The sequence below is a fragment of the Bombina bombina genome, chromosome 7 (genome assembly GCF_027579735.1).
Source record: "Bombina bombina isolate aBomBom1 chromosome 7, aBomBom1.pri, whole genome shotgun sequence".
NCBI classification, from domain to species: domain Eukaryota; kingdom Metazoa; phylum Chordata; class Amphibia; order Anura; family Bombinatoridae; genus Bombina; species Bombina bombina.
Window position 1 is genome coordinate 5,591,566 of NC_069505.1, and position 27,316 is coordinate 5,618,881.

A 27,316-nucleotide genomic window follows, 5' to 3' on the forward strand; every position below is an offset into this window, starting at 1 on the left:
ACGGGAGGGACAAGACAGGGAACCTAAACGGAAGGCACCACTGCTTGAAGAACCTTTCTCCCAAAAGCTGCCTCAGCCGAGGCAAAAGTATCAAAACTTGTAAAAATTTAAAAAAGAGAGAAGAGAGGACCAAGTTGCAGTCTTGCAAATCTGTTCCACATAAGCTTCAGTTTTGAATGCCCATAAGGAAGCAACAGCCCTCATGGAATGAACCGTAACCCTCTCAGGAGGCTGTTGTCCAGCAGTCTCATATGCAAAACAGATAAAATTCAACAGCAAAAAAGAAAGAAGTAGCCGAAGCTTTCTGACCCTTACATTTTCCTGAGAAAACCACAAACAACGCAGCAGACTGACGAAAATCTTTCGTCGCCTGCATAAAAAAAACTTTAAAGCACGAACTACATCCAAACACAAGTAAGGAACAACAATCTCTTGATTAATGTTCCTATCAGAAACAACCTTAAGAAGAATCCATAACTTGGTACGCAACACTACCTTATCCAAATGGAAATTAAGATAAGGAGATTCACACTGCAATGCCGAGAGTTCCGAAACTCTACGAGTAGAAGAAATAGCAACAATAAATAAACCTTATCTAAGGAATGCATAGGCTCAAACAGAGGCCGCTGCAGAACTTTAAGAACTAAATTCAAACTCCAAGGAGGAGTAACTGGTTTGAACACAGGCCTGATCCTAACCAAGGCCTGACAAAAAGATTGAACATCTGAAACTGCTGCCAGACGTTTGTATAACAAAATAGACAAGGCAGAGATTTGCCCCTTCAGAGAACTTGTCGATAAACCTTTCTCCAAACCCTCTTGGAGGAAAGACAAAATTCTAGGAAACCTAACTCTACTCCAAGAGTAGCCCTTGGATTCGCACCAATATAGATATTTCCGCCAAATCTTAAAGTAAATCTTACTGGTCACAGGCATAGGAGTCTGAACCATGGTCTCAATGACCGATTCAGAAAAACCCCGCTTAAATAAAATTAAGCGTTCAATCTCCAAGCAGTCAGCGTCAGATAAACTAGATTTTGGGAAGAAAGGACCCTTGAATTAGAAGGTCCATCCTCAACGGAAGACTCCCAAGTGGAAGAGATGACATCTCTACCAGATCTGCATACCAGATTCTACAAGGCCAGGCCGGTGCAATGAGGATCACAGACGCCCTCTCCTGCTTGACTCGAGCAATGACCCGAGGGGGGAAAAAAAAAAAAAAAAAAGAGTAAACTGAGGAAAAAGGTATGCTAGACCGAAAACCCAAGGGGCTGTCAGAGCATCAATCAGATCCGCCTGAAGATCCCTGGACCTTAACCCATATCTCAGAAGTTTGGCAATCTCAAATCGACCACCCCTGTGGATCGCCGACAGAAAGCAGGAGTAGGCTTCCGCCCACTGGATTATTTTGATTACTTCTGTCATCGCTAAGGAACTCCTCGTTCCTCTCTGATGTAAGCCACAGAAGTCATGTTATCAGCCTGGAACCTGATAAACTGGTCCGAGGCTAACTGGGGCCAGGCCAGAAGAGCATTGAAGATCGCTCTTAGCTCCAGAAAGTTTATAGGAAGAAAACTGAGTCCAAACTCCCTGAGCCTTTAGATATCCCCAGCCCCCATTCTAGAAGGCTGGCGATTATTGTCACAAGCACCCAAGATGATCTGCGAAAGCAGGATCCCTGGGGCAGATGAACTGGCAACAATGTCAAAGTACCGGCACCTATGGGAGGATCTAAACTCCCAACCTTCTGCTTTCCAAACAGTTGTGCTAGCCACTAAGCTATGTCAGAGAGGTAGCCACTGTAGAAAAAAACCCTTGTCTCCTGCTTCCAGTAAAAATTTGAGGAGACAAGTCTGCATAAACCTTATTACATTATTTGAACATATTCAACTGCAAAGGAATGAAGTGGACCCGACCAAACGGGATGATGTCCAACGCGGCAATCATCAGCCTGATACTTCCGTGCACTAAGCCACTGAATGGCTAAGAAGTGGACTGCAGAACTAGACCAGAGTCGAAATCCTTAATTTCCTGACCTCTGCAAGAAAAATTACAAGGATCCAAAAAAAAAAAAAAAAAAACCGGACTCTCTTTGGAATAAACAGCTCTTTTCCAAATTCACCTTCCAACCGAAAAATCGCAGGAAGGAAGACAACATTTAAAATCAGCTGCAGCTGGATTCAAACTCCCAACTCTCTGGTTGCAAGGAGGCTAAACTATAATGCCCCATAACCGAAGGACCACCAACAGCAACCCCAAAAACTCAGAAAATCTTTTGGGAGCTGTAGCAAAACCAAAGGGAATAACCACAAATTGGAAGCGTTTGACTAGAAAGGCAACCCCTTAAAACCTGTGATGATCCAGATGAGTAGTTATATGTAGGTACGTCCTATATGCCATGAATTGACCCTCTTGGACCCCAGGAAGAATGGAACGAATAGCTTCCATCTTGATTAGACTCATGAATAATATCAGCCTGACAGTTCCCTCTCGGAGGCCAGGAACAGAAACTATCACTCCCAGGTCGGAGAAGCCCCCTACAAGAGGAAGAGCGCCTCTCATTCTGTCTGGTCTACTGAAAACCTTAAAAGACAGAACCTTGGAAGGAAGAACTTAAATTCAAACCAATTTCAAATGTCGCAAATCGGAGGCAGGAACTTCTTGCTGCCCTTGAATCACATACCCCCATTCCAAGACTGATTGGGTCCCTCAGGAAGGCTTGATCTGCTCCCGCATGGAAAAAGGGAGTGAAGGATTTTCCTTGAAAACTCTAAAGGAAATAAAATTACTCTGATTTATTTCTCACCCAAAGTTTTAGACTTTAAATGAGACGTCCGCAACCAAGATCTTAACCATAACATACTGCGGGCCATTATAGGAAGCCTGAACCTAACTCCCTCTGAAGGCAAGCATCTGTAGAAATGAAGTTTAATAACGTCAAGGCCCTTATACAGTTCTAGATTACTTTAAGGAGAGTGTCTAACACAAAGTGGCCTCTATTTTTTTCCTACTACCACACTAGTGAAGATAACACTGAAGGCGGCCTATGGAAATCCTGAAGTACATACATTCTTTTACCTCCTAGGAGACCGTCGGCCAAGACTCACCAACAGAGTATGACACAGCAAGTATCCATTAGCATTAGGAGAAAAAAAGTGTACCCGGTCTTATCTGTAGTCCTTTCGGGTACTCCAAAATTACGTACACCATCAAGAATCACAATACTTATTAGGCTTGACTATGCCAATAATGATAGAATCACTCAGGAAAGTTAAAACCTCCTCAGGAAGCAAACGGAGGTGCTTCACTGAAACTGAAAGAAAACAACTTTAGTAACAGATAAAGGAATTACCCAGACAGAGTCTTAGACTTTCCCCCCATATACCATATAAGTATCTTCCTCTTCAAGCTCACGGAGGAAACATTAGGAATAGCTACCACAGTAGCTGATTAAATAGATATCATCAGATGTCTTCCCTGTAGCATGGGAAAGGCAGACAATGCAACGTCTATCGCCATGACATAAACCAGCGATATCTTGTACAGTAACTCCAGATGGAGTTTGCGAGGAACCGCAGGGCACTGCATGTGTGTTATAAAATGTAATGGACACTTTCATAATCCATCTGACTCACATATGGAAGATCAATAAACTCTTAACTCTTTGTTAATAAAAAATCAACATATAACAAGACGTTACTGTCACTTTAAATGTTAAAGTCCAACTTTTTTTTTTTTTTTTTTTTTTTTTTAACTGACTCACATTTGGCCGTTAATATAACAAACGTTATTGTTTCTTTAAGTGTTCAAGTGCAATCCTCTATTGTAAAGAGGAAATAAAAGGTTGAATAAGTACGGGAAGAACTCTAGTACTGTAAAATTCCATCTATATCTCAGCTTGTACCCAGTTGAGGAGCCAGACGGTCTCTAAACTGCATCCTTAAAGGGACAGTCTAGGCCAAAATAAACTTTCATGATTCAGATAGAGCATGTAATTTTAAACAATTTTCCAATTTACTTTTATAACCAATTTTTCTTTGTTCTCTTGGTATTCTTAGTTGAAAGCTTAACCTAGGAGGTTCATATGCTAATTTCTTAGACCTTGAAGCCCACCTCTTTTCAGATTGCATTTTAAGTTTTTCACCACTAGAGGGTGTTAGTTCACGTATTTCATATAGATAACACTGTGCTCGTGCACGAGAAGTTATCTGGGAGCAGGCACTAATTGGCTAGACTGCAAGTCTGTCAAAAGAACTGAAAAAAGGGGCAGTTTCCAGAGGCTTAGATACAAGATAATCAGAGAGGTTAAAAGTATATTATTAGAACTGTGTTGGTTATGCAAAACTGGGGAATGGGTAATAAAGGGATTATCTATCTTTTAAAACAATAAAAATTCTGGTGTAGACTGTCCCTTTAAATCAAATGTAGCGCTGTTCTTAAGCGCAAGCACTCCGACACAAAATCCTCCGTTCCTTCCGCAACCTGAAAAGCAAGGAAGGAGGTGCCGTTTATAAAATGCTATTTCTAAGTCTGAAGTGTCTCTGCTCCTTCCAATAACCAGAAGCTCTAGGAAAGGAGGCGCGCAACTACAATGGCGCCATTTACAAGCTCCGCTCCTCGTGGGCGTTTCACAAGCCATCTCCCAGTCGCGATTGTCTAAGTAAAGGCACCGGGAGCAAAGGGATAAAATGTACACTCTCAAATAACAGCTGCATAGTCTGTTATCAAGCAAACACTCATACTGTGACCAACAGTTTACCAGCTAAATAAACCAAAGTTCATATGTGATCTCCCGGTCGCCATTGGCTAAGTATAGCCACCGGGAGTAAGAGAACAGACTGAACAGCTTCAGTTTAAATAGCTGTTCAGTCCGAAAACACTACCTGACAGAGAAACCCCCTTAGAGCACAGACTCTGTCACACAAAGTAAAACCTCATAAAATCTCCCGGTCGGCTTTATTATTAGATGAGACCGCCAGGAGATGACACATGTCACCCAGTGCCTGTGTTCTAACTGCCCTGATGTCTCCTAATAGAAAAGGAGAAACTAAGTCCAAATTCAATGAGGTCTAAATTAATAAAGTGCCCAAACTTTTTCTGAGATCCTCTACCTCCAGAAATAAAGTCAGCACTTACCTCATCTTCTGCCTGGCAGTTCCCAGGTTTAGGTGGTCCTCTCCCACCCATAGCCCTGTAAATAAACGAAAGTCCTGAGAAAAATCCCTCAGTTTTTCAGTGTTAGGGTATGGAAGGCGCAGTGAGAATTATGTCCCACAAGTTCCCATTGCTCTAAAGTCATCAATGTTCTACTGAAGAGACTGATATGGACTACAGCTACACCCTAGAACAAAGCAGCACAATCTTGTACTACTTTAAAAATAATAAACTCTTGATTGAAGAATCTTTTCTAACACCTCACTTTACCACTTCCTATCACTAACGTAGGCAAAGAGAATGACTGGGGTGGGAGGGAAGGGAGGTGATATTTAACAGCTTTGCTGTGGTGCTCTTTGCTGCCTCCTGCTGACCAGGATGTGAATATCCCATTAGTATTTAAGATGATCCGTGGACTCGTGTCTTAAAAAAGAAATACCAATACATTTATTACAGTGCACAACATACTAGTACGTACTAGTCTATATACTGCTAGCGTGATTTTAATCGGTGTTAGATATACTAATACATTTATAACAGTGCACAACATACTGTGTCCCTGACCAAACTTACCAGAGCGACCACAGTCTGAGCACGATACAAGCTCTTCTGGCTGGCTTGTTTTCTTATTTATTTTGGAGTCACCAAGGCAAAAGTCACAATAGTTGTTCGGAAGAGCAAGACCATCTGGACCCTTTTTGGCTGGACAGAAAGGGAGGGAATTAGCTACAGAGGGGGGTAGAACATATGGGCATGTGACAAAAACAAGTAAGAGCACACTCGATGAGGAATGTGCAAGTGGGTACAGGTGAAGAGAGACGGCTGCAATAAGAGATACAGTAAATATGGGAAGGAGATAAAAGTTGTTCAAAGTGAAAGGTGAGGTTTCCGGAATGTTAAGGTGGTAGAGTCACTTAGTTATTACTTACATTTCTGTTCCTCTGGCCTGTGCATGATTGGGGTGGGAGGTTGCGAATCCTCCTTATCCTCAGCCCCGGCCCCTTCTTCATCCACAAGGTGAGAGTGTGCATAGTGATAGCTCAGACCAGGTCGGTTTTTGTAACGCTTTCCGCAGACTGTGGGAGAAAATGTAGAAAGACAAAAAAGAGGGAGAGACAATAGGAACAGAATGGAGAGAAAGAAAAGGAAGAGGAGAAATGTATAAATGTCTGTGGTTTGGGAGGGGTTTACACTATGTGAAGCAAAGCCAAGGGAAATGTTACAGACAAGAAGCAGCCGTCACACGTATACCGTATCCTTTATCAGTTACAATTTATGTATAAACTGCAGTGTGTGATCAAGTTTATTAACACAGAGCTTACACATTTAAAGCAACATTTTTTTTTCCCTTTCATGAAGTAGCTGAGCTGGGGTCACAACAGCACAATAAAAAGGTATTATGTTTCTGTCTTTGTCAACCATAAACCCAAAGCATGATTATGTGACAGTTCCATTACCACCATATAACAACAATTGCACTTTTTCAGAGGAAGCCTTATTTGCACATCTCATCAGTTATTATGGGTGAGTATTAACATGGCCTAAAGTTAAAGGGATAGTGAACACCAACAGCTTAGTTATGTGCAGTAAAACAACTAAGCAATATATTGTCATGATTTATTTTGCCCCTTTCATGCCATATAGCGCTGAAAATTCTGGAATTTCTAATTTGACAAACTTGGCTAACCCTGCTACACATTTCTATAATTGGCTTTAGCTGATATCTGTAAAACATTATGGCTTCTCCAAATAAAACAAGAGGTGTGTGGAGATTGGCTATTGAAAAACAGCTGCAGCAAATAAGATGCTAATTTGGTTTAAAAATGTTTAGATTTACCTTGTTATTCAATAGCAAGCCAATAGAAATGTCTTGTAATAACAAGGTGTTTAGTGTCCCTTTAAATGGATGTTCTATTGGGAAACAGATTAAAAAAAATATTAGGGAGGCGTGTCCAAGCAGCGGCTCTGTGCAGTCGCACTTTTCTAAGCTCCAGGAGAAAAAAGTATATAATCCTCCGATTACCACAATTCTACAGCTTTTTATTATTAGTACAAGTGACCAGCAATCAATATTATTTCTCAAACGGCCTGAGATGAAAACTGACAACTGAGGCCTGGAGCAGCGGCTACCATATAGGCAGGCACCCCCCCACCAGGAAACCCCTGGGGTAATTTGCAAGATCTGGATCATCTAAATATCACAATACCTTGGCTTTTCAAAAGCTACTAACACCTTATTGAATCGACATATTTCAAGCGGTGCAGTTTAACAGTGAGAGCTGTTATAAACACCAACCCATTTACAATGCAGATCGACGATTCGTCTAACACCTCAGAACGTCAACTGGCCAAATCGGAAGCCTTATTACAAGCCATCATAGACAAAGCACCATCAGAGCAGCACCTACAACTATTAATAGAAAGAGCAACAACTATAAGGAACACAGTGAACACGCCACAACAATTTATGGCAGAGGTGCCCGAATTAACTTTAATACCCGAAGAGGGCGGTCTAATCATTACATCGATTGACGAAACTACTCAACCAGGTGACAGCTCTCTAATAACATTCCTGCCAACCTTCACAAAGACCAGGGATTACCTCTCGCTATACTTTTGAGTTACACCGGAGTCACCACAGGGGGGGTGGGGTTGAACCCTGGGTGGCCGACGATTCTGAGGCAATAAGCTCTTTATCTAGTATTGCTTGTCCGGAGGACAACCTAACACTTGTGCAAAATGATGAGGTTTTGGACTTGAAACACGATACCAAGGGGACTATGAACATTATTACAACATCTCCAGCTGTTATAACTACTAGAATTTCCAACTGAACGATGGGAGTCGCTCAAACCATGTCATTCACCACCTATGAAGGCGACATGAACACGATTGCTCAGCAGGCAAACTCAAGTGGCGGACAGCATCATTGTAAAGCTCCTTTATCAATAGCTCAGGTTGCTATAGTGTAAAGTTAAATGATCAGTTTTGTTGTGTGTTATGTTAAAATTGTTTTGACGACACGTTACATGCTAATGGGCACATTAACTGGGAAGCATAGACACACAGTAGAAACAGTTAAAAACACAGTAACATTTAGACTAATAGTAGACTGACTATAAAATGTTTTATTTACAGCTCTCATACTGATTACTGAAATACTATCTACACTAATGGCGCACATCTTATTGCCTCCCTTGTGGCTGGCAGCGAATGAGAGGAAATACATATCTTAAACAACTGAAATGCCATACTTTATTAAATATTATAAAAACTGCCCAATTTCCAATAGATCTTATCTCAGATAAGGGCTTAACTTATAACCCACTAATGAAAACCTATAAACAACACTGAGTAAAAATGTCTATTCTTATCACTTACAGTACACAAACTGCTTGCTATTAGCCATAAACTTACTTAAACAGTATTATTGTGTGATCTAAAGTTGTTGCAAGCTTTAAATATCACGTATATGTTTAATTCACCTGATCAAATTGAATGCATTAGTTAAGGTTTTGCTGGAAATAATGACAAACATTTCTGGTAATTTACATCTCTAGCTTACTATAATTCAAACCATATTTTTATTTTCCCTGAACTAGAGAGCTTTTCCTTTCTTGAATATATGTGGGTTCTTTAACTGGCCCCTAGCTCTGAACTGTTATAATACTATAGGTCCAAGAGTGATCTACAATGTTTAAGGGGATTGGACTTTCTATTATGTACACTATAATATTGGATATGCTGTAAATATAGGACATGTTTGTTTAATACTCTGTAAAAGCATATAATGTGTTGTCCTCAATAAAAAATAAGTATAAAAAAAAAAAAGAAAATTTATGCTTACCTGATAAATTTGTTTATTTTTAGACACTATGAGTCCACGGATTTCATCCTTACTTGTGGGATATTCACCTCCTGGTCAGCAGGAGGAGGCAAAGTGCACCACAGCAGAGCTGCTATATATAGCTCCTCCCTTCCCTCCCACTCCAGTCATTTGGCCAAAGTTAGGAAGAGAAAGGAAAAGCCAAGGTGCAGAGGTGTCTGAAGTTTACAAAAATTAACAACCTGTCTTAAAAGAACAGGGCGGGCCGTGGACTCATCGTGTCTAAAAAGAAACAAATTTATCAGGTAAGCATAAATTTTCTTTTCTTTTTAAAGACACAATGAGTCCACGGATCATCATACTTACTTGTGGGATACAATACCAAAGCTAGAGTACACGGATGATAAGGGAGGGACAAGACAGGGAACTTAAACGGAAGGCACCACTGCTTGAAGAACCTTTCTCCCAAAAGCAGCCTCAGCCGAGGCAAAAGTATCAAATTTATAAAATTTAGAAAAAGTTTGAAGAGAAGACCAAGTTGCAGCCTTGCAAATCTCTTCTACAGAAGCTTCATTTTTGAATGCCCATGAGGAAGCAACAGCCCTAGTGGAATGAGCCGTAACTCTCTCTGGAGGCTGCTGTTCAGCAGTCTCATATGCAAAACGGATGATACTCTTCAATCAAAAAGAAAGACAGGTAGCCGTAGCTTTCTGACCCTTATGTTTTCCAGAGAAAATTACAAACAGAGAAGAAGACAGACGAAAGTCCTTAGTCGCTTGCAAGTAAAATTTTAAAGCACGGACTACGTCCAAATTGTGCAGAAGCCGTTCCTTCTTAGGAGGAGGATTAGGACACAAGGAAGGAACAACTATCTCCTGATTAATGTTCCTGTCTGAAACAACCTTAGGAAGGAACCCTAGTTTAATACGTAAAACTACCTTATCTGAATGGAAAATAAGGTAAGGCGAATTGCATTGCAACGCCGAAAGCTCAGACACTCTTCGAGCTGAAGAAATAGCAACAAGAAATAAAACTTTCCAAGATAACAACTTAATATCTAAGGAATGCATAGGCTCAAACGGAACCCCTTGAAGAACTTTAAGAACTAAATTTAGACTCCATGGAGGAGTAACTGGTTTGAATACAGGCCTGATCCTAACCAAGGCCTGACAAAAGGGATTGAACATCTGGGACATCTGCCAGACGTTTGTGTACCAAATAGATAAGGCAGAGATCTGACCCTTTAGGGAACTTGTCGATAAACCCTTCTCCAAACCTTCTTGGAGAAAAGACAAAATTCTGGGAATCCTAACTCTACTCCATGAGTAGCCCTTGGATTCACACCAATAGAGATATTTACGCCATATCTTATGGTAAATCTTTCTAGTTACAGGCTTACGCGCCTGAATCAAGGTCTCTATGACTGAATCAGAAAAACCCCGCTTGGATAGGATTAAGCGTTAAATCTCCAAGCAGTCAGCTTCAGAGAAACTAGATTTGAGTGAAGGAAGGGCCCTTGAATGAGAAGATCCTGATGCCTTCTCCTGTTTGATTCGAGCAATGACCCGAGGAAGAAGTGCAAACGGGAGAAATAGATATGTTAGGCTGAAGGACCAAGGAACTGCCAGAGCATCTCCAGTTCCGCCTGGGGATCACTGGACCTCGACCCGTATCTCGGGAGCTGGGCATTCTGACGAGATGCCATGAGATCTAACTTCAGCCGACCCCATTTGAGAATCAGGTTGGAGAATACTTTCGGATGGAGTTCCCACTCTCCCGAATGAGAAGTCTGCCTGCTCAGAAAGTCCGCCTACCAGTTGTCCACCCCTGGGATGTGGATCGCTGACAGATGGCAAGAATGGGCCTCCGCCCACCGGATTATCTTGGCTACCTCAGTCATCACTAAGGAACTCCTCGTTCCTCCCTGATTATTGATGTAAGCCACTGTCATTATGTTGTCCGACTGGAATCTGATGAACTGGGCCGAAGCCAACTGAGGCCAGGCCAGAAGAGCATTGAAGATCGCTCTTAGATCCAGGATGTTTATAGGAAGAATAGACTCTGCCTGAGTCCATACTCCCTGAGCCTTTAGGGAGCCCCAGACCGCTCCCCATCCTAAACGGCTGGAGTCTGTTGTCACAATCACCCAGGAAGGTCTGCGAAAGCAGGTCCCCTGGGATAGATGATCCAGAGACAACCACCATTGAAGAGAGTCCCTCGTCTCCTGTTCCAGGGTTATTCGAGGAGACAAATCTGCATAATCTCCATTCCACTGCCTGAGCATGTTTAACTGCAGAGGTCTGAGGTGAAACTGAGCAAACGGTATGATGTCCATTGCCGCCACCATCAATCCGATTACTTCCATGCACAGAGCCACTGATGGCCGAGAAATGGACTGAAGGGCTCGACAGGTATCTAGAATCTTCGATTTTCTGACCTCTGTCAGAAAAATCCTCAGATATAGAATCAATTAGAGTTCCCAAGAAAGTCACCCTTGTCTTCGGGATTAAGGAACTCTTTTCCAGATTTACATTCAACCCGTGAGTTCTCAGGAAGGATAGCACAATGTCGGTTTGGGACCTTGATTGTTGACAAGATGGCGCCTGGATTAGAATATCGTCCAGATAAGACGCCACCGCAATGCCCTGCGGTCTTAGAACCGCCAGCAGAGACCCCAGAACCTTTGTGAAAATTCTGGGTGCCGTGGCCAGACCGAAAGTTAGTGCCACAAACTGAAAGTGTTTGTCCAGAAAGGCAAACCTTAGAAACATCTGATGATCTCTGTGGATAGCAACATGAAGATATGCATCCTTTAATCCACTGTCATAAATTGACCCTCCTGGATCAATGGAAGAATGGTACGGGTAGTTTCCATCTTGAATGATGGAACTCTGAGAAATTTGTTTAGACCCTTGAGGGTCTAGGATAGGTCTGAAAGTTCCCTCCTTTTTGGGAACTACAAACAGATTTGAATAAAAACCCTGCCCGTGTTCCTGTACAGGAACGGGAAAAACTACTCCCAGGGAGGAGAGGTCTCTTACACAATGTAAAAACGCCTCTTTTTATCTGGTCTGCAGATAATCTTGAAAGAAGAAATCTTCCTCGGGGAGGAAAATTCTTGAACTACAGTTTTTATCCCTGAGACACTATTTCTATAGCCCAGGGATCCTGAACGTCCCACACCCAAGCCTGAGCGAGGAAAGAAAGTCTGCCCCCTACCAGATCCGGTCCCGGATTGGGGGCAAGCCCTTCATGCTGACTTGGATTCAGTAGCAGGCTTCTTGGATTGCTTACCCTTGTTCCAAGATTGGTTGGGTCTCCAAGTAGGCTTAGATTGCGAATAGTTTCCTTCCTGTTTAGATGAGGAAGAGAAGGAATTGCCCTTCAAATTTCGAAAGGAACGAAAATTACTTTGTCGTCCTTTTTGTTTACTCTTATCTTGAGGAAGGAGATGACTCTTACCTCCCGTGATTTCCGAGCTAATTTCCTTCAGGCCAGGCCCAAACAAGGTCTTTCCCTTGTAAGGAATTGCTAGAAGCTTAGACTTAGATGATACATCCAGAGAACAAGGTTTTAACCATAAGGCTCTGCGGGCTAGGATAGAGAACCCTGAACTCTTAGCTGCCAATTTAGTAATTTGCAGAGAAGCATCCGTAATAAAAGCATTGGCTAATTTCAGAGCTTTAATCCTATCTTGGATCTCCTCTAAAGAAGTCTCAGTCTTAAGAGACTCGGACAGAGAATCAAACCAATAAGCTGCTGCACTGGTGACAGTAGCAATGCACGCAGCCGGCTGCAATAGCAGACCTTGGTGAACATAAATCTTTTTAAGTAGACCCTCCAACTTTTTATCCATGGGGTCTTTAAAAGCACAACTATCATCAATAGGAATAGTAGTTCATTTGGCCAAGGTGGAAATAGCCCCTTCCACCTTAGAAACCGTTTGCCAAGCTTCCCTGACAGCGTCAGCTATAGGGAACATCGTTTTGAAAATAGGAGAGAAGGGAATACCTGGTCTCTCCTATTCCTTAGAAACAATCTCCGAAGCTCGCTTAGGCACTGGAAAAACATCTGAGTAAGAAGGAACTTCAAAATATTTGTCCAATTTACTCGATTTCTCAGGAGCGACCACTACCGTGGAATCACAGTTGTCTAAAGTATCCAAAACCTCCCTGAGTAACAGGCGGAGGTGTTCTAGTTTAAACCTGAAAGAGACAACCTCTGAATCTTTCAAAGGTAAGGAACTTCCCGAGTCTGAAATTTCGCCTTCCGATAAAACCTCTATACCCTCCATCTCAGTTGGGAGGGTACATCCGAGATTGCCACCATAGCATCAGAAACCTCACTGACCACATGGTTGTCTTTCCTCTTACGTTTGCCTTGTAGCATAGGAAAAGCAGACAACGCATCAGAAATTGTGAAAGATATAAGTGCAGCAATGTCTTTTAAAGTAACTCCAGCAGGAGCTAGAGTAGAAGTACAGGGCACTGCTTGAGCGGGCATTAAAGATTGGGACGCTTGGGGAGAAAGCTGCGGCATACTCTGAATCTCATTAGACTCCTGAGAAGCATCCGCTTTTGAAAAATTTTGATCATGAAAAATTTTCTCTCTATAGCTTAAAGCCCTCTCAATACATGAAACTGTGCAGCGTCCTGTAAGGAAGTCTGAAGCGCGTGAAATGATAGCCCCGCCCATCGTGGGCATTAACATCTACACAGCCCGACCGGCTTACTTTTAATAAAAAGAACCGATAGACACCAGCTTTAACTCCCAGCCCCAGTGCCTGTACATAAGCTGCCATAAAGAAAAACAGAATTTATGTTTACCTGATAAATTACTTTCTCCAACGGTGTGTCCGGTCCACGGCGTCATCCTTACTTGTGGGATATTCTCTTCCCCAACAGGAAATGGCAAAGAGCCCAGCAAAGCTGGTCACATGATCCCTCCTAGGCTCCGCCTACCCCAGTCATTCGACCGACGTTAAGGAGGAATATTTGCATAGGAGAAACCATATGTTACCGTGGTGACTGTAGTTAAAGAAAATAAATTATCAGACCTGATTAAAAAAACCAGGGCGGGCCGTGGACCGGACACACCGTTGGAGAAAGTAATTTATCAGGTAAACATAAATTCTGTTTTCTCCAACATAGGTGTGTCCGGTCCACGGCGTCATCCTTACTTGTGGGAACCAATACCAAAGCTTTAGGACACGGATGAAGGGAGGGAGCAAATCAGGTCACCTAAATGGAAGGCACCACGGCTTGCAAAACCTTTCTCCCAAAAATAGCCTCAGAAGAAGCAAAAGTATCAAATTTGTAAAATTTAGAAAAAGTGTGCAGTGAAGACCAAGTCGCTGCCTTACATATCTGATCAACAGAAGCCTCGTTCTTGAAGGCCCATGTGGAAGCCACAGCCCTAGTGGAGTGAGCTGTGATTCTTTCAGGAGGCTGCCGTCCGGCAGTCTCATAAGCCAATCGGATAATGCTTTTAATCCAGAAGGAGAGAGAGGTAGAAGTTGCTTTTTGACCTCTCCGTTTACCAGAATAAACAACAAACAAAGACAAAGTTTGTCTGAAATCCTTAGTAGCTGCTAAGTAAAATTTGAGAGCACGAACTACATCCAAGTTGTGCAACAAACGTTCCTTCTTTGAAACTGGATTAGGACACAAAGAAGGCACAACTATCTCCTGGTTAATGTTTTTGTTAGAAACAACTTTTGGAAGAAAACCAGGTTTAGTACGCAAAACCACCTTATCTGCATGGAACACCAGATAAGGAGAAGAACACTGCAGAGCAGATAATTCTGAAACTCTTCTAGCAGAAGAAATTGCAACCAAAAACAAAACTTTCCAAGATAATAACTTAATATCAACGGAATGTAAGGGTTCAAACGGAACCCCCTGAAGAACTGAAAGAACTAGGTTGAGACTCCAAGGAGGAGTCAAAATTTTGTAAACAGGCTTGATTCTAACCAGAGCCTGAACAAAGGCTAGAACATCTGGCACAGCTGACAGCTTTTTGTGAAGTAACACAGACAAGGCAGAAATCTGTCCCATCAAGGAACTTGCAGATAATCCTTTTTCCAATCCTTCTCGAAGGAAGGATAGACTCTTAGGAATCTTAACCTTGTCCCAAGGGAATCCTGCAGATTCACACCAACAGATATACCAAATTATGTGGTAATTTTTCTGGTTACAGGCTTTCAGGCCTGAACAAGAGTATTAATAACAGAATCTGAGAACCCTCGCTTTGATAAGATCAAGCGTTCAATCTCCAAGCAGTCAGCTGGAGTGGGTCGAACGGACCTAGAACAAGAAGGTCTCGTCTCAAAGGTAGCTTCCATGGTGGAGCCGATGACATATTCACCAGATCTGCATACCAAGTCCTGCGTGGCCACGCAGGAGCTATCAAAATCACCGACGCCCTCTCCTGATTGATCCTGGCTACCAGCCTGGGGATGAGAGGAAACGGCGGGAACACATAAGCTAGTTTGAAGGTCCAAGGTGCTACTAGTGCATCCACTAGAGCCGCCTTGGGATCCCTGGATCTGTACCCGTAGTAAGGAACTCTGAAGTTCTGACGAGAGGCCATCAGATCCATAACTGGAATGCCCCACGGTTGAGTGACTTGGGCAAAGATTTCCGGATGGAGTTCCCACTCCCCCGGATGCAATGTCTGACGACTCAGAAAATCCGCTTCCCAATTTTCCACTCCTGGGATGTGGATAGCAGACAGGTGGCAGGAGTGAGACTCCGCCCATAGAATGATTTTGGTCACTTCTTCCATCGCTAGGGAACTCCTTGTTCCCCCCTGATGGTTGATGTATGAACTTGGCCCTCGCTAGCTGAGGCCAAGCTTTGAGAGCATTGAATATCGCTCTCAGTTCCAGAATATTTATCGGTAGAAGAGATTCTACCCGAGACCAAAGACCCTGAGCTTTCAGGGATCCCCAGACCGCGCCCCCAGCCCATCAGACTGGCGTCGGTCGTGACAATGACCCACTCTGGTCTGCGGAAGGTCATCCCTTGTGACAGGTTGTCCAGGGACAGCCACCAACGGAATGAGTCTCTGGTCCTCTGATTTACTTGTATCTTCGGAGACAAGTCTGAATAGTCCCCATTCCACTGACTGAGCATGAACAGTTGTAATGGTCTTAGATGAATGCGCACAAAAGGAACTATGTCCATTGCCGCTACCATCAAACCTATCACTTCCATGCACTGCGCTATGGAAGGAAGAGGAACGGAATGAAGTATCCGACAAGAGTCTAGAAGTTTTGTTTTTCTGGCTTCTGTCAGAAAAATCCTCATTTCTAAGGAGTCTATTATAGTTCCCAAGAAGGGAACCCTCGTTGACGGAGATAGAGAACTCTTTTCCACGTTCACTTTCCATCCGTGAGATCTGAGAAAGGCCAGGACAATGTCCGTGTGAGCCTTTACTTGAGGAAGGGACGACGCTCGAATCAGAATGTCGTCCAAGTAAGGTACTACAGCAATGCCCCTTGGTCTTAGCACCGCCAGAAGGGACCCTAGTACCTATGAGAAAATCCTAGGAGCAGTGGCTAATCCGAAAGAAAACGCCACGAACTGGAAATGCTTGTCCAGGAATGCAAACCTTAGGAACCGATGATGTTCCTTGTGGATAGGAATATGTAGATACGCATCCTTGAAATCCACCTTGGTCATGAATTGACCTTCCTGGATGGAAGGAAGAAGTGTTCGAATGGTTTCCATCTTGAACGATGGAACCTTGAGAAACTTGTTCAAGATCTTGAGATCTAAGATTGGTCTGAACGTTCCCTCTTTTTTGGGAACTATGAACAGATTGGAGTAGAACCCCATCCCTTGTTCTCCTAATGGAACAGGATGAATCACTCCCATTTTTAGCAGGTCTTCTACCCAATGTAAGAATGCCTGTCTTCTTATGTGGTCTGAAGACAACTGAGACCTGTGGAACCTCCCCCTTGGAGGAAGCCCCTTGAACTCCAGAGAATAACCTTGGGAGACTATTTCTAGCGCCCAAGGATCCAGAACATCTCTTGCCCCAGCCTGAGCGAAGAGAGAGAGTCTGCCCCCCACCAGATCCGGTCCCGGATCGGGGGCCCGCATTTCATGCTGTCTTGGTAGCAGGTTTCCTGGCCTGCTTTCCTTTGTTCCAGCCTTGCATAGGTCTCCAGGCTGGATTGGCTTGAGAAGTATTACCTTCCTGCTTAGAGGACGTAGCCCTTGGGGCTGATCCGTTTCTGCGAAAGGGACGAAACTTAGGTTTATTTTTGGTCTTGAAAAGACCTATCCTGAGGAAGGGCGTGGCCCTTGCCCCCAGTGATATCAGAGATAATCTCTTTCAAGTCAGGGCCAAAGAGTGTTTTTCCCCTTGAAAGGAATGTCAAGCAATTTGTTCTTGGAAGACGCATCCGCTGCCCAAGATTTTAACCAAAGCGCTCTGCGCCACAATAGCAAACCCAGAATTTTTTCGCCGCTAACCTAGCCAATTGCAAGGTGGCGTCTAGGGTGAAAGAATTAGCCAATTTAAGAGCACGAATTCTGTCCATAATCTCCTCATAAGAAGAAGAATTACTAATAATCGCCTTTCCTAGCTCATCAAACTAGAAACACGCGGCTGCAGTGACAGGGACAATGCATGCAATTGGTTGTAGAAGGGAACCTTGCTGAACAAACATCTTTAGCAGACCTTCTAATTTTTTATCCATAGGATCTTGGAAAGCACAACTATCTTCTATGGGTATAGTGGCGCGCTTGTGTAGAGTAGAAACCGCCCCCTCGACCTTGGGGACTGTCTGCCATCAGTCCTTTCTGGGGTCGACTATAGGAAAACAATTTTATAAATATGGGGGGAGGTACTAAAGGTATACCGGGCCTGTCCCATTCTTTACTAACAATGTACGCCACCCGCTTGGATATAGGAAAAGCTTCGGGGGGCCCCGGGGCCTCTAAGAACTTTTCCATTTTACATAGTGGTTCTGGAATGACCAGATAATCACAATCATCCAAATTGGATAACACCTCCTTAAGCAGAGCGCGGAGATGTTCCAACTTAAATTTAAAAGTAATCACATCAGGTTCAGCTTGTTGAGAAATGTTTCCTGAATCTGAAATTTCTCCCTCAGACAAAACCTCCCTGGCCCCCTCAGACTGGTGTAGGGGCCCTTCAGAAACCATATCATCAGCGTTCTCATGCTCTACAGAATTTTCTAAAACAGAGCAGTCGCGCTTTCGCTGATAAGTGGGCATATTGGCTAAAATGTTTTTGATAGAATTATCCATTACAGCCGTTAAATGTTGCATAGTAAGGAGTATTGGCGCACTAGATGTACTAGGGGCCTCCTGTATGGGCAAGACTGGTGTAGACGAAGGAGGGGATGATGCAGTACCATGCTTACTCCCCTCACTTGAGGAATCATCTTGGGCATCATTTTTACTAAATTTTTTTTTTTTTTTTTTTTTTTTTTTTTTTTATGACATAAAATACATATAGTTAAATGAGAAGGAACCTTGGTTTCCCCACAGTCAGAACACAATCTATCTGGTAGTTCAGACATGTTAAACAGGCATAAACTTGATAACAAAGCACAAAAAACGTTTTAAAATAAAACCGTTACTGTCACTTTAAATTTTAAACTAAACACACTTTATTACTGCAATTGCGAAAAAGTATGAAGGAATTGTTCAAAATTCACCAAAATTTCACCACAGTGTCTTAAAGCCTTAAAAGTATTGCACACCAAATTTGGAAGCTTTAACCCTTAAAATAACGGAACCGGAGCCGTTTTTATATTTAACCCCTTTACAGTCCCTGGAATCTGCTTTGCTGAGACCCAACCAAGCCCAAAGGGGAATACGATACCAATGATGCCTTCAGAAAGACTTTTCTATGTAACAGAGCTCCACACACATGCAGCTGCATGCCATGCTGTCCTCAAAAACAAGTGCGCCATACCGGCGCGAAAATGAGGCTCTGACTATGATTAGGGAAAGCCCCTAAAGAATAAGGTGTCAAAAACAGTGCCTGCCGATATAATCATATCAAAATACCCAGAATAAATGATTCCTCAAGGCTAAATATGTGTTAATAATGAATCGATTTAGCCCAGAAAAAGTCTACAGTCTTAATAAGCCCTTGTGAAGCCCTTATTTACTATCTTAATAAACATGGCTTACCGGATCCCATAGGGAAAATGACAGCTTCCAGCATTACATCGTCTTGTTAGAATGTGTCATACCTCAAGCAGTAAGAGACTGCACACTGTTCCCCCAACTGAAGTTAATTGCTCTCAACAGTCCTGTGTGGAACAGCCATGGATTTTAGTTACGGTGCTAAAATCATTTTCCTCATACAAACAGAAATCTTCATCTCTTTTCTGTTTCTGAGTAAATAGTACATACCAGCACTATTTTAAAATAACAAACTCTTGATTGAATAATAAAAACTACAGTTAAACACTAAAAAACTCTAAGCCATCTCCGTGGAGATGTTGCCTGTACAACGGCAAAGAGAATGACTGGGGTAGGCGGAGCCTAGGAGGGATCATGTGACCAGCTTTGCTGGGCTCTTTGCCATTTCCTGTTGGGGAAGAGAATATCCCACAAGTAAGGATGACGCCGTGGACCGGACACACCTATGTTGGAGAAAACACCCTCCATACATATAGAGCCTTATGTCCCATGTCCAAGGCTCCATTTTCCTTATGTGTAATAAATGTATAAGTAAAGTGGCCACTTTTCCTCTGAGTCTTTTGTACTGTTCCCCAGAATAAAAAGTCTGCACTTACCTTAATGCTGTCCGACAGCAGGACAGCCCGACAGCAGGACAGCCCAACAGGTTTAAGAGGTCCTCTCCCTCCTATAGCCCTGTGGAAAATGATAAGGCCTGAGTTAGAGTTTGCTTAGGCCATCAGGATAAGGGCAGCATAAATGTATGGGAGGCGCAGTGAGAATTATGTACCACCAGTTCCCATTGCCACCAAGAGCTCTACTGAAGAGACTGCTATAGATTACGGCTACACCCTAGAACAAAGCAGCACAATCTTGCACTACTTTAAAAATAATAAACTCTTGATTGAAGAATCTATACCAACACCTCACTTTACCTCTTTCTATCACTAACGTAGGCAAAGAGAATGACTGGAGTGGGAGGGAAGGGAGGAGCTATTTAACAGCTCTGCTGTGGTGCTCTTTGCTTCCTCCTGCTGACCAGGAGGTGAATATCCCACAAGTAAGGATGATGATCCGTGGACTCATCTGTCTTTAAAAAGAAAGAAGAGATGTTAAAAGGAATTGGAGCATTAATGACCCAACCTGTGCAACTGAAAGTCCATCTCAGGAGACACAAGCAGAAGATGTCAGTGATCAGCGGCTACGTACACTAATCAGGAGGAGAGATTCTCTAAACTGGGCGAGTATTTTTGTTTTCGGTTTGTGTTGGGAAATTAAAGAGCCACTAAAGTCAAAATGAAAGTTTCATGATTCAGATAAAGCAGCAATAAAAAATAAAACACAAATAACTTTTCAATATACTTCCACTATAAAAATGTGCACAATCTTTTTTGCACTCACACTTTGAGGCTCCGGCTCCTACTGAGCATGTGCGAAAGTGCATAGTATATACCCATATGCATTTTTTTCACTGGCTGATGGCAGTCACATGGTACAAGGGGAGGGACAATTGTATTAAAGGGACACTAAAGACAAACTGTAAACTACATGATTATGAGCTTACATACATAAGAATAATGTTGCATTGAAAACTGCAGCTCTATTTTGGCAAATCAGTATTTCTTTCTAATGAGACGATGAGTCCACAGATCATCATTAATTACTACTGGGAATCTCACTCCTGCCCAACAGGAGGCGGCAAAGAGCACCACAGCAAAGCTGTTAAATATCACCTCCCTTCCCTCCCACCCCAGTCAGTCATTCTCTTTGCCTACGTTAGAGCAAGGAGGTGGTAAAGTTAGGTGTTAGAAAAGATTCTTCAATCAAGAGTTTATTATTTTTTAAGAAGTGCAAGATTGTGCTGCTTTGTTCTAGGGTGTAGCCGTAGTCCATATTAGTCCCTTCAGTAGAGCAGTTTTGGCTTTAGAGCAATGGGAACTTGTGGGACATTATTCTCACTGCGCCTCCCATGTAATTTATGTTGCCCTAATCCTGATAGCCTAAGTAAGATTAAACAGGCTTTATCTTTTTTTCTACAGGGCTGTGAGGGAGAGGACCTCTCAAACCTGGTGAGCTGCCTTGCTGTCTGGCAGATTTACAAGGTAAGTGCTGACTTTTTATTCTGGGTCTGGAAAATAAAAGATCAGAGGAAGGGGAGATTGGCTCGGTACGAGGTGGTTTCACTGTTCACATATAGTACTGGCTAAGCAGCTGCCTAGCAAGTTAAGGTAGGGTTATAAAGAGGCTTGGCAGAATGTTTATTTAACTCCCAGTGGCTTAATTTTAACAATAAACATGGCGACCGGGAAATTGCTCTTTGAAACGCCCACGATGGGCGGAGCTATGTGTGGCACCAATTTGCGTTGCGCACCGCTTTCTCTGCACTTCCTGTTATCGGAAGGAACGGAGCAGAGTCCTCAGAGTGCTTACATATGTGTTAGGACCAGACAGCGCTACAGCTGAGCTCCGGATCTTTTCTGAGAGGATTGTAACTGGTGTCAGAAGGGTTAATAGGCACCAAAGCAAAGTTAAGCTGAGGTGTAGAGGGGTTCTGCAGTATTTGTGTACCTAATTAACCTTTTTCAGCACACAAAAATTAAAAAAAAGTTACGTTTTAAAATTTAAAGAGACAGTAACATTTTTCTGTTTTAATTTTTATTAAAAAATTTAAAATTTTTATTTGAATAATTAATTCATTGCGAGTCAGAATGGACCAAGAGGCCCTGCAAAATGTCACTTGTTCCTTATGTTTTTGATGCCAATGTAGAACCACCAATCCCTTTCTGTTCCTCATGTGTTGAGAGAATTTTAAATTATAGGGATACTTTTTTATTTTCTTTTTCTGAGCCAACTCCTAAGGCGGATGCTGTTCAGGAGTCTCATGACAATGTTAAATATATGCCGCAACTGTCTCCTCAAGTGTCCCAAATTTTATCGCCCACACATGCAGTGCCCTGCACTTCCTCTCAAACTCCACCTGGAGTTATCTTGCAAGACATCACTTCTCTAATATCATCGGCGGTATCTGATGCATTGTCTGCCTTTCCCATGCTACAGGGAAAGAGCAAGAGGAAATGTTTTCAATCAAATACAGTAGTGGCCATTCCGAATTTTTCTTCCCAGAAGCCTTCGATACTTCAGTAGTATCTGAGGGGGAAATTTCAGACTCAGACAGTGTAATGCCTTTATCTGATACTGAAGTTGCTTCCTCCAGGTTTAAGCTTGAACACCTCTGTTTGTTACTTGAGGTCTTAGCTACCCTGGACGACTCCGTCAATACCAGCGTAGTCAATCCTAAAAAGTACAGTAAAACTAAACAAGTATTTTGACGTGCCCTCCATGGTGGAAGTATTTCCTGTACCAGAGATTATAACTAAGGAATGGGAGAAACCGGGTATCCCTTTTTCTCCATCTCCTAATTTAAAAGGATGTTTCCTATAGCAGACTCTTAAAGGGACACTGCACCCAAATTTTTTCTTTCGTGATTCAGATAGCGAATGCAATTTTAAGCAACTTTCTAATTTACTCCTATTATCAATTTTTCTACGTTCACTTGCTATCTTTATTTGAAAAAGAAGGCATCTAAGCTTCTTTTTTGGTTCAGTACACTTTTTTATTGGTGGATGAATTTATCCACCAATCAGCAAGAATAACCCAGGTTATTCACCAAAAATGGGCCGGCATCTAAACTTACATTCTTGTATTTCAAATAAAGATACCAAGATAATGAAGAAAATTTGATAATAGGAGTAAATTAGAAAGTTGCTTAAAATTGCATGCTCTATCTGAATCAAGAAAGAAAAAAATTGGGTTCAGTGTCCCTTTAAGGAGTCTTGGCTGACTGTTCACTAGGTGTAAGGGACAATTTCCACGCTAGTCAGAGGACTACTATTCCCATAGAGGATAGTTGTTTCTTTAAAGATCCTATGGATAAGAGATTAGAGGGGTCGCTCAAAAGAATGTATGTACACCAGGGTTTACAATGGCTACCTGCAGTGTTAACGTCACTAGTACGGCAGCATACTGGTTTGATGTGTTGTCTGTTTCTATCGGACAGGCACTCCCCTCGAAGAAATCCAGTATTGGATAAAGGCCTTGAAGTTAACCAACTTCTTTATTACAGATGCTTCCCTTCAGGTTATTAAGCTGGGAGCTAAGATTTTAGGCTTCCTATATTGGCCAGCAGAGCGTTATGGTTAAAATCCTGGTCTGCGGATGTCTTATCTAAGTCTAAACTTTTGGCGATTCCTTACAAGGGAAAGACCTTGTTTGGACCTGGTTTGACGGAGATAACTCTGATATTACGGGAGGTAAGGGATATTCCCTCCCTCAGTATAAGAGAAATAAAAAGGACTTCAGAGTAATTTTCGTTCCTTTCGAATTTTAAAGGAAAATCCTTCCACTTCCTCTTTCAAGCGTGAGCAGTGCAAGCCTTCCTGGAGACCCAATCAGTCTTGGAATTGGGGAAAGCAATCCAAAAAGCCTACTGTTGAATCAAAGACAGCATGAAGAGCCTGCCTCCGATCCGGGACCGGATCTTGTGGGGGACAGGCTTTCCTTCTTCGTTCAAGCTTGGTTTTGAAATACAAACTGGAGTTAAAGATTTTTTCCTCCCGGGGGAAGGTTCTGCCTTCAAGATTCTCTGCAGACCAGACAAAAAGAGAGGCGTTCTTACACTTGTAAGGAACCTCTCAAACTTGGGAGAGATGGTTTCTGTTCCAAAGCAGGAACGAGGTGTGGGATTCTTTTCCAATCTGTTTGTGGATCCCATGAGTCTAATCAAGTTTCTCAGAGTGCTGTCCTTTAAGATGGAAACTATTCATTCCATTCTTCCTTGGGTCCAAGAGGGTCAGTTAATATGACCACGGTGGATGTAAAGGACACTTACTTGCAGGTTCCCATCCACAAGGACCATCCAATTTTCTAAGGTTTGCTTTTCTAGACAAACACTTCCAGCTCGGGGCTCTTCCATTCGGTCTTGCCACAGCTCCCAGAATTTTCTCAACTCTCGGATGGAAGGTGAATTTGGAAAAGAGTTCCTTAGTTCTAACTACAAGGGTAGTTTTCTTGGGATCCATAATAGACCCCTTATCAAAAAAAAAAAAATTCTGACAGAAGTCAGGAAATCAAGGAATTTTTTAATTCTTGCCTAGCACTTCAGTTCTCTCCTCAGTGGCTCAGTGCATGGGGGTAATTGAGCTGATGGTAGCGGCAATGGACATCATCCCGTTTGCCTGTTTCCACCTCAGACTTCTGCAGTTAATCATGCTCAGGCAGTGGAACGGAGATTATGCGGATCTGTCTCCGCGATTACAGCTGGAGCAGGAGACAAGGGATCTCTACTTTAGTGGTTGTCTCAGGATTATCTCTCCCAGGGAACCTGCTTTTGCAGATCTTCCTGGGTGATTGTGACAACAGATGCCAGCCTTCTGGGATGGTGAGCAGTTTGGGGCTTTCTAAAGGCTTTGGGAACATGGACTCGGTCAGAGTCTGTTCTACCCATAAACATTCTGGAATTCAGAACAATCTTCAATGCTCTCCTGGCCTGGCCTCAGTTAGCTTCGGCCTGGTTCATCACGTTCCAGTCGGATAATATAAATTCAGTGGCTTACTCCACCCGTCAGGGAGGAACTCAGAGTTCCTTGGCCATGACAGAGGTAGCCAAGAGAATTCAGTGGGCAGAGAACCACAATTGCTGTCTGTCGGCTATCCCCATTCCAGGAGTGGACATCTGGGAGGCGGACTTCCTAAGCAGGCAGACCTTTCACCCGGCAGAGTGGTAACTCCATCCGGAAGTATTTTCCAGCACGATTCTCAAATGGGGTCAGTAGGAATTGGATCTCATGGCTTCTTGGCAGAATGCCAAGCTTCCGTGGTACAGGTCAAGGTCTAGGAACCCTCAGGATGTACTGATAGACACTCTGACGGTACCTTGGAATTTCAGTCTCGCATACCGATTTCCTCCGTTTGATCTTCTACCTCGGGTCATTGCTCGAATCAAGCAGGAGAGGGTGTCTGTGATCCTCCTTGCACCGGCATGGCCTTGCAGGATTTGGTATGCAGACCTGGTGGACATGCCATCTCTTCCATCTTGGAGACTTCCTTTGAGAAAAGACCTTCTAATTCAAGGACCTTTCTTTCGTCCAAATCTAGTTTCTCTGGAGCCGACTGTTTCAAGATTTTCGGAATCGGTCATTGAGACCATGATTCAGGTTCGTAAACCTGTGACTAGGAAGATTTACCATAAGATATGGAGTAAATATCTATACTGGTGTGAATCCAAGGGCTACTCTTTGAGTAGAGTTCGGATTCCTAGAATTCTGTCCTTTCTCCAAGAAGTTTGGAGAAGGGATTATAGGCAAGTTCCCTAAAGGGTAAAATATCTGCCTTGTCTATTTTGTTACATAAACGTCTGGCAGACTTCCCAGACGTACAATTGTTTTCTCAGGCCTTAGTCAGGATCAGGCCCGTATTCAAATCAGTTACTCCTTCTTGGAGTCTTTATTTAGTTCTTAAAGTTCTTCAAGGGGCTCCGTTTGAGCTGATGCATTCCTTAGATATTAAGTTATCTTGGAAAGTTTTGTTTCTTGTCGCTATTTCATCTGTTCGTAGATTTTCAGAGCTCTCTGTATTGCAAAGTTTCAGACAGGAACATTAATCAGGCGCATGAGTCTCCTTTTTTTGTACTAAATTAGGGTGTCTCCCTAAAGTAGATCAGACAGGAAAATTAATCAGGAGATTGTTATTCCTTCCTTGTGTCCTAATCCTTCTTAGGAGGAACGGCTTCTACACAATCTGGACATGGTTCGTGCGCTAAAATTCTATTTACAGGAGATTAAAGATTTCTTCAGTCTTCTGTTTAATGTACGGGACAGAAAGCTACAACTACTTCTCTTTCTTTGTGGCTGAAGAGTATCATTTGCTTTGCCTATGAAACTGCTGGACAGCAGCCTCCCGAGGGAGTAACGGCTCTTTCTACGAGGGATGTTTCTTCTTCCTGGGCATTCAAAATGAAATTTGGTCCTCTCTTCACTCTTTTTCAAACTTCTATAAATTTGACTTTTTAACCTCGGCTGAGGTCGCTTTTGGGAGAAAGGTTTTTCAAGTAGCGGTGGTTTCCTGTCTTGTCCCTCCCTTATCATCTGTGTACTCTAGCTTGGGTATTGATTCCCAACAGTAATTAATGATGATCCATGGACTCATTGTGTCATTAGCAAGAAAACAGAATTCATGCTTACCTGATAAATTTATTTCTTGACACGATGAGTCCACGGTCCGCCTTGTTATTTAGACAGGTTGTTAGTATTTTATAAACTTCAGACACCTCTGCACCTTGTTGCTTCCTTTCTCTCCTTTACTTTGGTCAAATGACTGGGGTGGGATAGAGGGGAGGTGATATTTAACAGCTTTGCTGTGGTGCAGGAGTGATATTCCCAATAGTAATTAGACTATCCGTGGACTAATTGTGTCAAGAAAGACACACATTTATCAGGTAAGCATAAATTTTGTTATTGTTTCATGTTTGTTCTTTTGAATGAATACCATCCCCCAGAACAAAATAACCACTGCTAACCAATCACAAACTAATATTCAGATATAGCACAACTTCTGTTCGTACATGTGCAGACTGAATAGCAAAGAATGATTTTCCTTTCATGATTGTTCATGCAAAATTGATAATCCCTCTTTTAAATGCACGTGACACCACAGAAGCTTAGGGAACAGTAAACAAAAGCTTACATAAATTACCCAAAAGTATTAACACAAGCCTCCCTCGGAGAAAGTGAAACAAGCTAATTTTTTAGATGTAGGTGTACGCCATGATTGGAGGAAGCCGATTTCGTCATTGCTAAATTAAGTACAGAGGAGCTGCGGGAGGAGGAAGTATTTAAAAAAAAAAAAAATATGCTGCAATGTAAAGTTTAATGAATGAAAGTGCCCCTGTTTTTAAAAGTATTTTTAAGAACCGGGCATTTATTAATTCAACGTTACAGTCACTTTAACCATCCAGCAGAAATATTTCTATTGCTTATTTCAAACCCACAGTAAGTGCTACTGCATTGTATTTTTATTGTGTATTTGTCAATTATTAAATTCTTTTAATAATTATTTAAAAATTATATTTAGTGGTAATTTAACGTTTTTGCCTTGTTTATATTTTTGTT

General features: G+C 42.5%; 1 protein-coding gene across 4 annotated transcripts in view; it reads right to left on the minus strand.

The window, feature by feature from the left end:
- Nucleotides 1-27,316, minus strand: part of DPF2 (double PHD fingers 2) — a 442,311-nt gene that overhangs the window by 139,437 nt on the left and 275,558 nt on the right. For all 4 annotated transcript variants that reach the window (XM_053719943.1, XM_053719942.1, XM_053719941.1 and 1 more), the window contains 2 exons: nucleotides 6,083-6,229; nucleotides 5,727-5,855 (listed from right to left, as the gene is read on the minus strand). In XM_053719943.1, the coding sequence (XP_053575918.1) occupies nucleotides 5,727-5,855; nucleotides 6,083-6,229 (276 nt within the window). The remainder of the gene's footprint in view (nucleotides 1-5,726; nucleotides 5,856-6,082; nucleotides 6,230-27,316) is intronic.